The 18,338-nt window shown below is 48.2% G+C and overlaps 1 protein-coding gene across 9 annotated transcripts in view; it reads right to left on the bottom strand.

The window, feature by feature from the left end:
• PPP1R12B (protein phosphatase 1 regulatory subunit 12B) overlaps positions 1-18,338 on the bottom strand; it is a 130,742-nt gene that overhangs the window by 41,732 nt on the left and 70,672 nt on the right. For all 9 annotated transcript variants that reach the window (XM_065038268.1, XM_065038270.1, XM_065038273.1 and 6 more), the window contains 5 exons: positions 9,405-9,495; positions 8,809-8,979; positions 7,921-8,104; positions 7,285-7,397; positions 4,999-5,043 (listed from right to left, as the gene is read on the bottom strand). In XM_065038268.1, the coding sequence (XP_064894340.1) occupies positions 4,999-5,043; positions 7,285-7,397; positions 7,921-8,104; positions 8,809-8,979; positions 9,405-9,495 (604 nt within the window). The remainder of the gene's footprint in view (positions 1-4,998; positions 5,044-7,284; positions 7,398-7,920; positions 8,105-8,808; positions 8,980-9,404; positions 9,496-18,338) is intronic.

Below are 18,338 nucleotides of genomic sequence, written 5' to 3' on the forward strand. Positions count from 1 at the left end.
TAATCCTGGAACAGTTGGTCTTGCCTTAGATTTCATGGAATTCCTGGAGTATTGTGTTCAGTTCTGGGCCCCTCAGCTCAGGAAAGAGATTGAAGTGCTGGAGCGGGTCCAGAGAAGAGCAACAAGACTGGGGAAGGGACTTGAGCACAAGCCCTATGGGGAGAGGCTGAGGGAGCTGGGCTTGTTTAGTCTGGAGAAGAGGAGGCTTAGAGCTGAGCTCAGCACTCTCTAGAACTACCTGAAGGGCAGTTCTAGCCAGGTGGGGATTGGGCTCTTCTCCCAGGCAGTCAGCAATAGGACAAGGGGGCATGGGCTTCAACTCTGCCAGGGGAAGTTTAGGCTGAGATTAGAAAGCAATTCTTTGCAGAGAGAGTGGTCAGGATTGGAATGGCTGCCCAGGGAGGTGCTGGACTCACCGGCCCTGGAGGTTTTTAAACTGAGACTGGACATGGCACTTAGTGCCACGATCTAGTAAACGGACTGGAGTTGGACCAAGGGTTGGACTGGATGATCTCTGAGGGCTTTTCCAACCCAGTCCATTCTGTGATTCTGTGAATCACAGTTAGAAATTCAGTCCTTCTAAGACATTTAGTTTTTAATAATACCATTAGGCAGAACACATTGTCTTTACAAAACAGAGTGAGCTCAAATAGTTCTTCCCAGAATTTAAAATACTTGTGTTTTGTAAATCAAAGAGACAAGAATGGAGCACATCCAACGCACTTAATGTGACTGTAATCCATAATCACATATTTCAGTGTTATTCCTGCCTAAAAGTTAATCCCACTAATGTGTCTGGGTTTTATACTGTGCTATATGGACTGTCCCAGACGTTTCCCAAAACAGATGTTTTCTATGACACTTTTACTGCCCAGAAATCGTTATTTCACCAACACGACACTAAGTGCGTTCCCCTGTATTTAAAGCTTTCCCTTGGTGAACTAACACGGGGTGAGGCACGTTTGTAACGCCACTAAAGAGAAAGGCAAGGAGATAAATTCTGTAATTGGTTATAAATATGTTTCTATTTCTGTTAAGTGTGACGTGTCATTTAAAATTCACTTTTCATCCAAATTCATTCCCAATTTCTCCCGCTGTGTACCAGCGATGGCACAAGGCAGGTGTAAGTCAAAACAGGAAGAACCAGAGATAAGGAAAATCCTCTCTAAAATGTAACATCGAACCATTTTCTTTAGTCTCCACCATTATCCTCCAAATCCCGCATCCCAAACCAGAGCCACAGATTTGCATCTGCACTGATGGGATCGTATTTGTACCCACTACGGTGTGAATTTTGGGGCTGTCCTGAGCAGGGGCAGCAGTTGGACTCCATGATCCTTGTGGGTCCCTCCAGCTCAGGACTCTCTGATTCACCGGCTGCACCTCGAGGGAATTCTCACTGATATTGCACAGCCGCTGCCTCGCAGGGAGCAGAAAACCTTCCCAACGCCAGCCTAACGGCATCTGTCAGACTCTCACAAGCTTTAATTCCTGAGAAACAGAGACTAAACAGCGGCCAACCTTTTTTTCCCCACCTCTGGTTTGAGCTCAAGTCTTCCCAGACCAAACAAAACCTCTTTCCTCTCTATATCCTTCCCACTGACCAAAAACCCTCCTGAAGCTGCTTCCCAGAGGCTTTTTCCAGCTGAATCCCTTGTGCCCTTGAATGTTTATTCCACAATAAAACTTTGTCTGCTCTTCCAACTTTCCACAGGGCACCCGAGCATCACAAGGAGAAAGGCGGAGCTGGTTGGTAGCAAAACACAAGAAGGTTTCCTGACACATCCCATTCCGAGGCTGCTCAGCCAAAGCCTCCGGGCTGGTTTCCCACGCTGGTGCTCATAAGTTTCAGCCAAAATAATTCCTCCACTTCTGAGAATGAGAACAACATGTATTTGCTTCTTTTTCAAGCACTGCATCTACCTTTCCTTCGCTAAACTCCAGCGCTGCGGTTTGGAGGAGGGAATTGGAGCAGGGCCTTTTTTGGCTCCAGTGAAAGTCTTTCTAATATCAGCCAAGATATAAACACGGGAGGGAAAACAATAACTGCTCATGTACAATCAGGAGAGTCTTTGGGGGTCTGCAACTAAACCAGAATAATTTAGAGTGTTCAAAGTTCACAACTCTGGTGGTGGCACCCGCCACTCTAGAATTATTATTATTATTGAAGAATTAATGATTATTGATTTAGTGAGGTGGGTTGCAAACTGGCTTAAGGAGAGAAGCCAGAGAGTGGTAGCCAATGGTGCGGGGTCCAGTTGAGGCCAGTACCTAGTGCAGTGCCTCAGGGGTCAGTGCTGGGGCCAGTATTATTCAATATATTCATCAATGATTTGGACGAGGGAATAGAGTGACTGTCAGTGAGTTTGCTGATGACACCAAGCTGGGAGGAGTGGTGACACTGGAAGCTGTGCTGCCATCAGAGACCTGGACAGGCTGGAGAGCTGGGCGGGGAATAAACTGATGAAATTTAACAAGGGAAAGTGTAGAGTCCTGAATCTGGGCAGGAACAACCCCAGGTTCCAGTATAGGTTGGGAAATTACATATTAGAGAGCAGTGTAGGGTAAAGGGACCTGGGGGTCCTGGTGGACAACAGGGTGACCATGAGCCAGCACTGTGCCCTTGTGGCCAGGAAGGCCAATGGTACCTGGGGTATATTACAAGGGGAGTGGTTAGTAGATCGAGAGAGGTCCTCCTTCCCCTCTACTCCGCCCTGGTGAGACCACATCTGGAATATTGTGTCCAGTTCTGGGCCCCTCAGTTCCAGCAGGACAGGGAACTGCTGGAGAGGGTCCAGTGTAGGGCAACGAAGATGCTGAAGGGAGTGGAGCATCTCCCTTATGAAGAAAGGCTGAGGGAGCTGGGGCTCTTTAGTTTGAAGAAGAGGAGACTGAGAGGTGACCTTACTAATGTTTATAAATATATAAAGGGTGAGTGTCAGGAGGATGGAGCCAGGCTCTTCTCAGTGGCAAACAATGATAGGGATCAAGCTGGAACACAGGAGGTTCCACTTAAGTTTGAGAAAAACCTTGTTCCCGTTGAGGGTGGCAGAGCCTGGCCCAGGCTGCCCAGGGGGGTTGTGGAGTCTCCTTCTCTGCAGACATTCCAACCCGCCTGGACATGTTCCTGTGCGACCTCACCTGGGCGTTCCTGCTCCAGCAGGGGGATTGGACTAGATGATCTTTTGAGGTCCCTTCCAATCCCAAACATACTGTGATACTGTGATACTGTAATTGTACTTTCTTCTTGATACTAGAAATTCAGGCAAGGAGCTGCTCCCTGATTCTCATCAAGCTCATGGCCACTTAGTAGGACAGAAATCCCTGATTTGGATGTAAAATAAACCAGGGAAGACTGACCAAGCGACACAATGTGGTAAAGATAATTAGCTGGAAACTGGATAAAAACAGGGTCTAACGCATGTGAGGAGCATGAGAAAACTGGGGACTGTTGCCACAGAGCATGTGGGCAAAGGGGCCAAGAGAGCTGAAGGGATATTACATGGGAACCCATAAGAACATTCTGGGAAGGCTTAGATAAAAGGATTCCTTGTTATTAAGGTGGTGAAAAGCAGCATCAAAAATTGTAACAGATTCAGTGACCCTGAGTTTTTGGGCAGGAACACATGGTGGGTTTTACTAAGTGCAGTTTACCCATTCACAGCAGCACTGAGGATGCTGCTCAAGAGTTTTCAGCAGTTTGAGGACTGGACTGTAGGAAACCTCCAAACCTGCAGCCTCAGATACTCTTCAGTCTTCATTTAGCTGATCCGGGACATCTGCCCAGGAGGAGACACGCCCAGCAAGTCCAAAACGCGACTGCTGGAAACAGGGTGTCCCTATTATTATTCTTTTTTACAAAACATCCCTCCTTCAGTCTTACTGTGAGACAGCAGAAATGTCAAAGCACTTCTGTGGATGATACGTGGCTGAGCGTTTCAGGCAGGGGAAGTGGAAGATTTAGCAAAGCCGCGTGTTGCGATGAGCAGAAACTCTGCGTGGAGGGCTGGGCGACCTGAAGCAGGTGGGGCTTCCATGGGGAGGGATATCTTACATTTCACGTCACAAAGGGAGCACTGGGAAAGCAAAGGCTGCACTGAAAGATGAGCTTCCATCCCAGCACCCTACGAGTCTCCAGTCACCACAAGGCTCACCATGACTTTACCCCATTTTGACTGAGTATCGCCAAAAAAAACCCTAAAAATATACTTTGAAGAGCATTACTGAAAATTTTTAGCAAAGAATCAGTTAATTTTCAATCAAATGATGCTTCGATTACTCTACTGAAATGCAAAGTATGGGGAAAGATGACTGTAAATTCTGTCAAAATTAAACGTCACACAAGCCGGCCTACCCCAAAGCAACCTTAAATTTGCTGGTTCTCCCAGGTCTTGCACATCACGCTTGAATAGTTTGGCAATGCGTTTCACTTTAACACTGTCAAAGTAATTGTCAGGCTCAAATGTGTTTCAAAGCCAGACAAAACCAAAAGAAACCAAGGCAATTTGGAAGGACTCAAGAATTATTGTAGAAGAAAAGAAAGGGCCTCGAAGGATAATGAGACTATTACAAGAACAATGAACAATCTCTGGTGTGTTGCATACCAAGCCAATTTCCCGCAAGAAAACAAATCCATGAGGAGACAGGAGTGTAAGTTTTAGAAGGACAAGACATAATGTCCAAAGTAAGGGCGTGAGGGTGGTTCTGAGATACGAGGCCACGCGTCGTCCTCAGGACAAGGCTCACCCCATGTCTGCTCCAGCCCCTCCAGCTCTCAGAACGGCCCATGCAGCTCTCAAAGGGCCAACTTTTCAACTTAGGCCAGTCTGTAAGTATTATTTGTATTCCAGACAAGAAATCAGTAAGCAATGTGCTCTCAGAACCACCTCCCAGTTCGTACTCAGCTCCCGAATTTCTCGTATAAGCAAGAGTAAAGCTGTAGAAAACTTCTTGCCACCAACACTAAAGAGTGAAACACCAACGTATGTTTCCACTTACCCGAGTTTCCTTCACTTCCTCACTTCCATCAACTTCATCATCATCCTAGGATGAAAAACAAACAATATAATTAGGCATCTTCGGAGACAATAAAATTTTATCGCAGGAAGATAATGTATTGCTTATGATTTGATGTTTAAGCTAAGAACGCTTCTGTTGGAAGAAACACCTGTCTAGATGCCTTTGGCTGATTGTCAGATCAGCTTGGGTAACCTCACGGCCATTTAGGAGATCCTGGCACTGGGGACAGAATTAGTCTCTTGAGGTATCTGCTGTAATTCGAATGCTTTTGAAGAGCCAGGAGACGTATTTCCTTAATATACTTAGAACAAATCTGACCGCTGGCAGGACTGTGTGTCTGAAACGTTGACATAACATTGTCGTGCCATCTAGAGCGGCCTGGACAAGCTCGAGAAGTGAGCCCATGGGAAGCTCTTGAAGTTCAACAAGGCCAAGGTCCTGCACCTGGGTCAGCGCAGCCCCCGGTATCCATCCAGGCTGGGGATGGAGGGATGGGGAGCAGCCCTGCGGAGAAGGACTCGGGGTGCTGGGGATGAGAGATTGGCCATGACCCGGCCATGTGCGCTCACAGCCCAGATCAGTCGTATCTTGGGCTGCATCCCCAGCCCCATGGGCAGCAGGTTTGGGGGGATTCTGCCCCTCTGCTCCACTCTGGTGAGACCCCCTGCAGTGCTGGGTCCTCAGCACAGGACACACATGGAGCTGCTGGAGAGGGGCCAGAGGAGCCACAGGAATGATCCGAGGCTGGAACAGCTCTGCTGGGGGACAGGTGAGAGATTTGGGGTGTTCAGCTGGAGAAGAGAAGCTCCGGGGAGACTTTACTGTGGCCTTTCTGGACTTAAAAGGGGCCCATAAGAAAGATGGGGACAGACTTATGAGCAGGGGCTGCTGTGATAGGAAAAGGGGTGATGGTTTTAAACTAAAGGAGGGAGATTCAGGCTGGACATGAGGAAGAAATTGCTAGCCCTGAGGGTGGTGAGAGCCTGGCCCAGGTTGGCAAGAGAGGTGGTGGATGAACCATCCCTGGAGACACCCCAGGCCAGGCTGGACGGGGCTCTGAGCAACCTGAGCTGCTGAAGATGTTCCTGCTCATGGCAGGGGGGGCACTGGGGGAGCTGGGAAGGTCCTTCCAACCCAAACCATTCTGACTCCACCCGCACAGCTCGCACTGACGCAGCCTCTCTGTAACAGCTCCAGGATTTCATGGAGGTAAACGACCTCAGCATCACACCTGACTCCATGTTGAACTCAAGGTATTTTGGAAGTCACAGCTATGGTTTGGTACAGAGACAATGGGAAAATTAACTAAATCTCTGAGAAGTGATTTGCCTTCTGCTCTGAAGCTGGTGATATTGCTGCAATGATCCAGCAGCCAACTGGGCAAGCTGTAAAGCATTTAACTGAAAAAACAATAAGAAAAAAAAAAATCACACTTGGCATCAAGTGAAAAAATGTGAGAATCGTTTGAAAATAATAAAAGGGGGTGTTTGCTGCAAGTCTTTCAATAGAAATTCCGAGGTTTCCAGCAGAGCCCTGTTCCACTGGTCTGTAACTCCAAATATTCAACTTATCTGCTGTTGCCACAGGGAAGACTATAGGGGTTTTATTGGTTGTGTTGTACAGGAAGCATCTCTCCTGAGGTGTATCAGCAAGGCTGCATGGCCATCGCTGGACTGGAATGGTTGCACACTTCTTAATCCTGATTTCATAATACTCATTCTCCTGCTGAAAAGCGTGATCTATTTTCCTACCTGAGTCTCTAACCGAGGTTTGGAGGGCTGAATTACTTCCCTCACAATGAATAAATCCTTTTGAAACCAAGACTAAGAGAAACGACCCCAACACAGGCAGCTCTTCTGCATTTATGTTGTGTGTGTGTGTGTTCCCTGGTGCTGGGTAGGGGATCCAGATGTAGGTTTTATTCCTCATTTTTTTTCCTTTTAGGGGGCCAGATTGGGGTTTGGAGGAATGTGAAAATACTTCCAGTGGTTCGTGACCTCCTTCTTCCAAAGAAACCAGACTTCTTGTCTCTCTTCTCCCATGTGGGCTCTTTCACACTGATTTACGGCTCAGGACAGGCCGCCCAGCGCCTGCTGCTCGGGTTCTACAGGGGCCAAACAGGGATGCGATTCCTCTGGAAGTGCCAGTCGGGAACAGAGTTGGAGAGGGAAGGACCAACGGGAAATCAACTGACTTGGAACAGGAAGGAAATTCACCCTGACTATGACAGAATGAGTTTCTGTTCCCTAAGGAACTCCAACTTACATCTTTTGTTGAGAAAATGATGCCGGTGCCTCTTCGCCTCTCCTTTGGCCGCCTCCTCTCTCGGATCGACTGTTTGTTCAAAGATCTGTCGTCTAAATCCTGATCTTCACACTCTGGCCAAGCAAAGAAAGACTGTTTTGGTTTCAGTGTTTTACATCTCTGCTTTTGCTAAGGTTCTGGAGCTCTTTTTCATCTGATCAGGGTCATGGCTTGTGGTATATTACAAAGGAGTTATTAAACCAAGTGAAATGGAATCTCCCTACTGCATCTGGTTACCTGCTCTCCTTTTATCAGAGCCCAGAGAGGTTGCCCTGGCTCCCAGCTCTCCCCAGAACATCCTGACTTGCGCCTGATGACAAACTGTATGAAGGGAATCGCTCCCCCCAGCTCTAAGACCCAAACGCTCCATGGATCACTATCTCATTTACTTATCCAAAACAGAAAACATCCTTTTATCTCTCTGCGTTACACGCAATAGACTGCATCCTACACTAGGATTTCCATTTAAATGAATAACATTTCAGCTCCCCATACTGCTCCCCTCAGAATAACAAGTAAACTTATTCTCTCTGTTTGTACACATGGAAGTTCTAAAACTCATGAAAATCCCTGGTCTTCCCTCTCCTGGGTACGTACCATTTTTCTCCATCTCTGTGGCTGCAGCTCTGAAGTCTGCTGGATTCACAGAGTCAAGACCTAAATACTTATTTGTTCGAGTCAGGTATGAACTTGTATAGAGCAGAGGTGCTGATGTCGAAGGAGATACGGGTGTCGTGGGTTTGTCTGGTTGTACTGGGCACCTCAATCGTCGATAAACAGTCTATAAACAAAGAAAAAAAGACAAAAAGTTAGTGCAAGGAAGAGCAGATCTGGGATTTTGGGGAGCTGGGTAATCTTTTAGAGTGTGACACTTTCTTCACTACTGCTGAAGTGATCACCACCATCCGCCCGACCAGCTTCATTCCATCAGGCTGGGATGAATGTTCAAAGCATGGTTGAGCTACCATGTGAGAGCCCTTCCCAGCGCTAGGAAGGCTGGGATTGATCTCTTTATATCCCTGTTGCCAATAGCAGGACAAACCAGCTATCAAATAGAAATGATTTAGAGGGAGAAACCAGAAGCGATGGCAGGGGGAGAAAACTGGTCTCTCTGGGTTTCCATTACACACAGCACATCTGTGGAAATGCGTTGAAGATGAAGCCTCAGTGCAGTTTGCACAGCAAGGATGGATCCGGGCCATGTTTCTATCACGAGCCTTCTCATTCCTCTTCCTGCGATTTACGCAGGTTTGTTTTCCGGCATGGGACGGACAAGTTGAATTCCCAGTGGAGAGCAAAGGAACGGCAAAGCTCAACACCAACACAACCCCTTCCTCGTGCAGATCCCTGAGGTACCGCTCCTTTCCAGCCAGTCTGCCCCCCTTAAACCAAACACACATCCCCAAAAGGATTTCCCCTGATCTCCGCTATCCTAAGAGGTTTCATTAACTCTGAAAGCAGGGGGAGCGAGGCCGGGAGCATCACCTCCTCGTCGCTGTTCCTGCTCCACCGCGCCCGGGTGTCGGGCCGCTCGGCGCTGTCCTCGGCAGGCTCCGCGCTCTCTGCTTTCTCGCTTTGCTGCTCCTGCGCTTGCCGCTCTGCCCGAGAGCGGCTGAAGGTTCGCTCGGCCTCCTGAAGGTCTGTCAGCGTCACACCCTGCGGGGACAGTCAAAGAGACGATTTTTAAACAGATGCGTTTAGATTTCAAGTTTTCCAGGTCAGTTTAAAGTGCCCAACAGGTTTATACCGGGTCAGGCTAATGCTTTATCTTTTTGCCAAGAGAAAGATAATTCTGTTGCCTGTAACATTTCTCAGTGTATCAACCTAATCTCTGACTCCCAACAGTGTAAATATACGTGGTCTAGCTATAAAATAAAAGGCAGCTACACTGCAGAAACGAGAACTTTGAAATCTAACTTGGGGGTGTATTTTGTAATAACTATTTGCAGGAACTTTTGCCTGAACTGCTCTAACACAGGGTGAGGGTAGATAAGCCCCTCATGCTAGAGCAGTAAAATACAGCCCTCCATATATGAGCTGTCCTCATCCCACATGCAAACATGGCTATTTCCATTCTTTACCTGCGTAGACCTGCGAGTTTGCCGCGCCTGCCTGGACCGTGCCTTGCGCAGCGACTCTGCCTCCTCATCCCGCACCGGCGTCAGGTACGACCTGAGAAACAGCAAAGCGCAGAAGAGGTTAAAATAAAACCAGATGCTCTGCGAGCTCCTGAGCTATTATTCTGTTTCATATGGACTAATATCATTTCAGCTCCATCTACCAAGACTGTTGTCTTCTGCTTTGCGACAACTTTCCTACAAGCGTATGATACACAACCCTAAAGCTTCTAAATAAAACTCTTCAGTGTTGGGCATGTTCTGTCAAAAAAGGTGCAACTATTTAGGGTATTATTTGCTCCATTCAATGTCATTGCATCATTAGGAAAAAACCCCCCAAACCACCTCTCATTCCGATACAGATCTAAGAACAGAAAACCTGCGCTGGCGCATTCCTCAGACCCTCCTTCCTGTCGTTATATTCATGATCATATTCCTGCAATCTGCTGGCCTCATCAATATGAAACCCATCACGCTAGAAACTGAACCGCAGGCATCTTACAAAGACAAAACACCTTGAAAAAAGCTTTGAAATTGAAGACATGACCTTCACACACCAGAATAAATCGAGTTCCTCGATACTGAGAAACACACACTGGAAATCCAGAGCTGGTCACCTCTAGATTTCATTAAACCCCAGAGATTTCGAAAGAGTGATTCCCATGAAAATATTGAAACCAAACTCTCTGCCCCGGCACTCGCTGCGGAGGAACTGGAGGGAACCGGGCAGGGACCGCACAGCCCTGAGCCTGATCCACCTGCTGCTGGAGCGGCGTCCACGCTAGGAAAGATCGGTTAGATCGGACTCTTCATCCTGGTTAATAGGGGATGACTATTAACACTGTCTCACCGCACTAGGATGAGGGTGCCTGGAATGTTCTTCTGCAGGCCTAGCGCTGCCACAGGTTAGATCCAGGTCCAAAGATCCAGATTTGTTCAAAGAACAATGAGCCAAGTGAGGGATGAAGATCTATCAAGGAATAAGCCTGGTTCTCCACTACGGAGCACTTGTACAGAAAATGTAATGGCTGAACAGATTTTGCACCCGATCCAGTAAGTTAAGACATTTTTTAGAAAGATTGCTAGCTTGGCCGCACTATGACAAAACCTCATAGAGCCATGAAATCTGGATCGTTTTAAAATCATCTCCCATGATGGCTTTTATCCACCTTCATGGTCTTGTGTTCAGTGCTGACTTCGCTGTGCAGCCAGAGCTCAGCACACACACAGACACAGCTGGGGGTTCCTCGGGCTGGTTGGATGTGGGAACAATTTCTTCCCCAAAGGGCTGCGGGGCATTGGAACAGGCTGCCCAGGGCAGTGCTGGAGTCACCATCCCTGGAGGGCTGGACAGACGGACATGAGGTTCTCAGGACATGGGGCAGTGCCAGGGGTGGGGGAACAGTTGGACTTGATGATCTTGAGGTTCTCTTCCAACCAACATGATTCTGTGATTCGCTTAACAGGTACATCCATGGGAGTTCATCATCTCACACTTCTTCAGCTGTTGGTGGGGCATCTGTGAGTCTTCTCACCTAAACTGGTGTATTTGACCTGATAAATCACGCCTCGAACTTCCCTGATGTCCACAGAGCACAAAGAGAGTGCAAAGGATCGATGGAGCCTTTGGGAGGAATCATAGAATCATTTTGTTTGGAAAAGACCCTCAAGATCATGGAGTCCAACCATAACCCACCCCTAGCGCTGCCCCATATCCCTGAGAACCTCATGTCCGTTTGTCCAACCCTTCAGGGATGGTGACTCTCCAGCACTGCCCTGGGCAGGGGGATGGATCGTGCTCTGGGTTGCAATGGAGACGTCCCCAGGTTCACCCAGCGGCACATCTGAGGGACAATTCATCATCTTCAGAAGGAGCCTCCAGCTCCCAGCATGTGAACGCGCTGCGGTGAGCTCGCTGCTCCCATTGATTATCCCGACAGACGCGCTGGCTGTGATGGATACGCCAGCACGGGAAGCGCCTACAATTCCGAGGGTTGATTGCCTCCCAAGAGTTTGCTGTTTGGCGAACAAAAAAGCTGCTGTTCGATGAGAGAACACTGTGCAACCCCCTATTTTGCAGACAAGGAGCTCCCTTCTGCTCTCTTTATGCAGTACATATGTGCTCCCCAGGTAATGGCACATTAAGGAAACAATAAGCATTTTCTGCAGCTTTTGACACTAGTAGAATAGCTGCTATTTGCACAGCATGCAGAAGTAATAAGCCACCTACAGCAAGAACACATTTGCAAAATATACTGGAAATTCAGTTCCAAGCAGTTGTAAAAGAAAATAAAAATAGTTCCCGAAACATATAAACCGAGTAAATTTGTAGCTGAGGAAGATGGATGGTTTACTGCAACGGCTTTGAAACAGAGGAGTTTACGTCTCACGTGAGGACACAGGTGGGGAATAAGAGGGAAGATGAGATCGGACAGCATGGACACAGCGGCCACAATGTCGGGGAACACACGTGGGACGGGGCAGCAGCACCGGATCACGCTGCCAGGAAAGAACAGAAGACAACACCGAACTCCGCACCGCTGCATGGGACAGAACGGGTTTCAAACCATTTTCAAGACAGGTCAAGTAAATGCAAGCAAGTAGGTCAGTGCCCGCAGAGGACGGTTTTAGGAGCACAGCAAGGCTGCAGGATTCCCCTCCTTCTGCTGTTTCACTACGGTTCTGTGGACACATACAGCAAGAGAAACCACAGTTTGTTTCTCTCACCCCGTCATCCTCCCAGACTTCTTCTCCTCTCCCAGAATTTATATAAAAATAGGAAGATGCTAAAACACCATCATCAGTTTTCAGTGTCCAACCCGTGACAGTGACTTCATCTTCAGACAGGCACATTTTGCAAGTCAGAGCGGCTCGGTTTGCGCTGCAGCCTTTATCGATCGCTAACTTTTGGTTGCTTTCCATTTACCCAATTCCCCGCTCCCTGGAACCCGGCCAGAGCCGCTCGACAAGCATGAGATAACTGAATTTCCTGAGACGAGTCAGCAGAGCCGCTGCACAGTGACAGAGCTGGTTTCTCCAAGCACCCACAGGCTCTTCCTGCTGATGAAAGAAGGTGGCTATGCTGTGCATATTCTGAATGCAAACAGCTGACACCATACCTGCTGGAAATTCAATCACATTTTTGCTCTACTCGGCTTTTTTGTGTTTTTTTGTCGATTGGGAGAAGCAGGAATGATAAACAGAGACTTGACAATTGTAGGTGATGCTTCACTTTACTTACAAGCTGAATTTTAAGAGACCTGAATTAGAGAGAGCGCAGGGGAAAGGGACCTGGGGGTCCTGGGGACAGCAGGGTGACCATGAGCCAGCACTGGGCCCTTGTGGCCAGGAAGCCAATGGTACCTGGGGTGGGTTAGAAGGGGGTGGTCAGTAGGTCAGAGAGGTTCTCCTGCCCCTCTGCTCTGCCCTGGGGAGACCACACCTGGAATATTGTGTCCAGCTGTGGCCCCTCAGTTCCAGCAGGACAGGGAACTGCTGCAGAGAGTCCAGCGCAGCCACCAAGATGCTGGAGGGAGTGGAGCATCTCCCGTGTGAGGAAAGGCTGAGGGAGCTGGGGCTCTGGAGCTGGACAAGAGGACACTGAGGGGGGACTCATTCATGGGGATCAATATGGAAAGGGGGAGTGTCAGGAGGATGGAGCCAGGCTCTTCTGGGTGACAACCAGTGATAGGACAAGGGGCAATGGGTGCAAACTGGAACACAGGAGGTTCCACTTAAATCTGAGAAGAAACTTGTTCCTGGTGAGGGTGGCAGAGCCTGGCCCAGGCTGCCCAGGGGGTTGTGGAGTCTCCTTCTGTGCAGACATTCCAACCCGCCTGGACACCTTCCTGTGTAACCTCATCTGGGTGTTCCTGCTCCATGGGGGGATTGCACTGGATGAGCTTTCCAGGTCCCTTCCAACCCTTGACACTCTTGGATTCTGTGAATGCGCTCAATAGGATGGAAGGAAAAAAGAATAAGCAAACGGAGTGCAAGGAGATGCAGCCGCAAGGCAAACGGGGCTGGATGGCGAGGAGGGCGACACGCTACTTTCCAAGCAGACAAACTGCAGAGCGCAGCGAGCTGCGGGGACAGGCAGCAAACGGGGTACTATGCCGTCTGGAAACAATCCAAAGGGTTTTTAATTACGTTGTCACCAAACGCAACGCTCGCTAAACTGCAGTATCTATGTCATCCTATTAATTCAAGCAAATACCGCGTGATGCGAGATCTTCAACAAACCGGTCGTGTGTGTTGGATGAGCTTTCTCCAAGGAATCCGCAGAATAAGAGCGACCATCACGCCAAGTTCAAGGCACATATAAGAGTTTGGTTTGTTTTCTGCGGAGTTTTGGTTGCAAGCTCAAGCAGCAGAATAGAAATTGTTAGAAATGCGTATGTGAGAGTCAGCAAAGTCAGGGATGAGTGTGTCCGGCCGCAACAAGCTCTGGGTTTGTGTGTTAGAAAGGAAGAAGCTGGGAACTGAGTGGTGAATGTGGCTGCCGCTTAATTCTTCCTGTTTTCAAGAAAACACCTATTTTCTCTGTTAACTCTTTTAATCAGGACACAAAGACGGACTCCAACTACTCAGCAGCAGCTTAAGGCAATAGGAGCTGCAATAAAACCCCAATAGAAAGGAAGTTCTAAACAATAGTAAAGCCAGTACAAGCTGGGAAAGCAAGAATACAAGAGCAAATGTGTATGTGGGAGAAAGGAAACAAAAGAACACATGCAGAGAGAAACCCCTCCCAAGTAAAGGGTAAACGGTGCAGAAAAAGAAATTACAATCTGATGTTAATTGGTGCATAAATGACAAGAAAACGTGATTAATTTCTACAAGAAATACAGAAGATTCCGATGGCGTTTTTACAGCGCTGATCTCCTTTCCCACCTGGACTCCTTGTCGCACTTACAGATAGAAGCGCTTGTGCAAATGCTGGTGCTGAGTCCTTTGGCAGAGCCGCATCCCAGAGGAAACACCGAGATCTAAGACTCACCCAAGTTTTACATTCTCATTCAGCTGGGGCAGCACCCGCCTCAGGAACACTCACCTACACATGTCAGAACCTGGTAACACATCTGGAAGCTGAATGCTCATTAAACACTAGAGCTGCTCTGGATAATACAAGCAGAGGGATGGGGCACTGGCTTGGCTTCCTGCACACAACAAAGCTGGTCCAGCACGTGCATACACACACACAGAGGCTCTAAAACGTTGGGAATGGCTTTTCTTAAGAGCACAATATCACTGTTCTAAACACCGCAGATGTAATAAAAACCTTTATCGTACATCTCTAGTGCAGGCATGCATATTTATGTGGGTGTATAAATATATATACACAAATGTACACTAAAAAAAAGGAAGGTGGGAAACAAAAAAGCCCAGCAAGAGCGTTAAATAGTGATACTGTTGCCCTGCAAACAATAGGAAAAGTACAGCATCCCAGCGATGCATTCCTACAGGCTGGAAATCTGCCATTAGCTCCCAAACTATCTATAAGCTGGGGGAGGGAAGAGAAGTGCGTGCAAGTTTTGCAGGCAACAAAGCTGTCAGCAGGTCCCAAAATACAATTCCTCAAGTTAGATAATAAAGAACGGACTCAGCAGCAAGTCGGTAATTGACAATTGCCTGGAAACAGTCAGAAAAAGAAACTTCTCTGCTCCCTCAACCAAGCAACAGGTTTCAGTTCTTCGGTGTGTTCATCGCGGCGCTAACGCGCTCTGTGCACCAGCCCAACGCAACCGAAAATGTTCCGTTTTCATGGAAAGCTGGCTGACTGAAACCTGAGAAAACCATTCACCAGGCAGGAGAGAAGAACAACCTGGAGCCTGCAAGTGCTGGAGCTGGAAAGGGGAGAGGCAGCCAGACAAGGCTGAGCTATTTAATAAGCTGAGGACAGCGGGATAACAAGATTACGGGATCACACTTACAAAGCATCTCACAGCTGGCTCGAAAAGCCTCGTCTGAGTATTCCCCGTTTGCAGGCCTTTGCTTTTCTCTCTCGAGTTAGTCCTGGCTGTCATTGTGTTTCAATCTGGGCTGTGAATTCTCAACTGGTGCGAGTTGAAATGTCTGAATCTCAATCATCTGTTTACAGTAGGACTAGCAGGTTAACAAGCGGAAGATGGAATTCTTTATTTGCAACAGCTTTGCTTTGCTCAACACGTTCAGGTGCTGATCCGAGAGATTAAGAGGCTTGTGATCTTTGTCACTTGTTAATCAAAACAACAAGTGCCCTTTATCCCTCCTGAAAAATCACGCTTGGGCGTGCTGTTTACAATGGGCTGAGGTTACACAGATGGCAGCTGATGCTCTAAGAATACTTCCCATGTACAGTCCTGGATGATTTTGCCTGTGCTCATCTCTCTGTCCACCCTTCGGAAAGCAGAGCTGCACATTTGTGCCGTGTTCATGCTGCAGATTCCATGGTCCCATCCTCTGCTGATGCTGTGACCCAGAGTTGGGATCTGAGCTCCAATTCTGGCTCTGGGGCAACAACCCTGCTCCCCCCAGCCCCAGGGAATCACTGTCCCCTCTGCCAGGAGAGGAACATTCATCAGCAGTACCTACTGAGAATTCAACACTTTCGGCTGGGGAAAACTGGACAGGAAGCTTTTAAATGATCAACATTACCCCTCTGCAGTAATTAATGCCATTGAGCATCACAAAGCTGATGAGGGGCTGGAGCACAAGTGTGATGGAGCGGCTGAGGGAGCTGGGGGGTTCAGCTGGAGAACAGGAGCTGAGGGGAGACCTTCTGATCTCTGAACTGCCTGAAAGGAGCTTGGAGCCATGGGGGGTCGGGCTCTGCTCCCCAGGAACAAGCGCCAGGAGCAGAGGAAACGGCCTCAAGTTGCGCCAGGGGAGGTTGAGGTTGGATGTGGGAACAATTTCTTCCCCAAAGGGCTGTGGGGCATTGGAACAGGCTGCCCAGGGCAGTGCTGGAGTCACCATCCCTGGAGGGCTGGACAGACGGACATGAGGTTCTCAGGACATGGGGCAGGGACAGGGGTGGGGACGGTTGGACTCGATGATCCCGAGGGTCTCTTTCAATTGAAATGATTCTATGATTCCACCACAGTGAAAAGTAGGAAAGACACTTAACATCCCAGTGTTCAGATTGTTAAACTGGCTCCCTCATCTGGAGCAGGTTTGTCACTGTCAGCCCAGACCTTCACAGTTCTTCCAGAAAAAGGGGAAATACATTTATTTAAAAAAGAAACAAACGAAAACAAATCCAGCATTATTTTGCTGCAAGATTCCTGCCAACACAAACCAAACCATGGGAGCAAAACCCCCTACCGAACATCCCTGTAGTCACTGAACGCATCGGTTGTGACTGTCGCCAGTGCAAAGCTTTCCAGGCCGGAATATTCTGAAATGGGTTTGTGTTCAGCACAGGACACGCGGTGTCGATACCCAGCGCTGGCTGCAGCGCTCAGAGGCTGAATCTTCGCATTAAAAACGCTGCATGAAACGGAGCGGGATGAAACTCCCTCTCCTGCCAGCTGATGAATGAAACAAAGGTGACGATGTGAGTGTCCTGTCTCCATCGTTACCCCTCTTTCTCATTTTCAAGCGAGCAGCAAGTCTGACAACACAACTCAACATTTTAAACAACCTCAAGCAGGCCTATTAGAGCTTTCCCAAAAGCTCATTTATACAGTCTGAAACAAGGCAGGAGATGCCTGGTAAAAAATAAAAATCACTCCGCGAAAATCTGAATATCTGGGAAATTGCCTTTTGTGACAGCAAAAAGAAAAGATCAAAACTTGCTGATGATAAAGAAGGTTCAGGTATCACACAGAATCACAGAATGGACTGGGTTGGAAAAGCCCTCAGAGATCATCCAGTCCAACCCTTGGTCCAACTCCAGTCCGTTTACTAGATCATGGCACTAAGTGCCATGTCCAGTCTCAGTTTAAAAACCTCCAGGGCCGGTGAGTCCAGCACCTCCCTGGGCAGCCATTCCAATGCCTGACCACTCTCTCTGCAAAGAATTGCTTTCTAATCTCAGCCTAAACTTCCCCTGGCAGAGTTGAAGCCCATGGCCCCTTGTCCTATTGCTGACTGCCTGGGAGAAGAGACCAATCCCACCTGGCTAGAACTGCCCTTCAGGTAGTTCTAGAGAGTGCTGAGCTCAGCTCTAAGCCTCCTCTTCTCCAGACTAAACAAGCCCAGCTCCCTCAGCCTCTCCCCATAGGAGAGATTGAAGGAGCTAAAGTGCAGGGGAAACGCTGGCTTGGCAAGAGCATCCAACAGCCTTCGAGTGCCACCTCGTGGGTGCAGCCACCGAGGAGACGCCTTTCCAAGGAACACCGTGAATCAGCCCCAGCTGAGTTACAGATAACATCACCAAAGATTAATAATGCATAAAAGATTTCCCTTTCCTGCTGGGCTAAGATTGCTATTTCTTAGCATGTGGCCGAGGCTTTGATTCAATTTCAAGTGTCCACTGTTCTCAGGGACAGCAGATTAATTAAGTTTGCCCAAAAACTCTTCCTATGGAAACCGCAGGGTGGCCTCCTGGCTTCTCCACCCGTAACACCCACAGGCTGGTGCTGTGGAGAACAGAATTTAACATAATAGCTGATTTTGTGCTAAATTAGCTCTCAGGTGATCCGCCACACGGTATTCTCCACCAATATTTTGGGTACGTTCTTTAGTTTAACGGCCATTTTTGGATGATGTTAGTAAATGTTCAAACCCTGAGCATCCAGGTAACGGCGCCCAGACAGAACCGGAGCGTCGCTGCAGAACTTGCCATCAGAGGAATGTGCTGTTAGACACAAGGGTTAAATAAGTGAAACGCACTGGTGGTTACGATTAGTAAGTAAAGAGGAACCGCACGCAGATATGGCATGTGGACAGGGACGGGGAAAGGCAGATTTACCTCCC

This window comes from Columba livia, chromosome 22 (assembly GCF_036013475.1).
Source record: "Columba livia isolate bColLiv1 breed racing homer chromosome 22, bColLiv1.pat.W.v2, whole genome shotgun sequence".
Classification (NCBI taxonomy): domain Eukaryota; kingdom Metazoa; phylum Chordata; class Aves; order Columbiformes; family Columbidae; genus Columba; species Columba livia.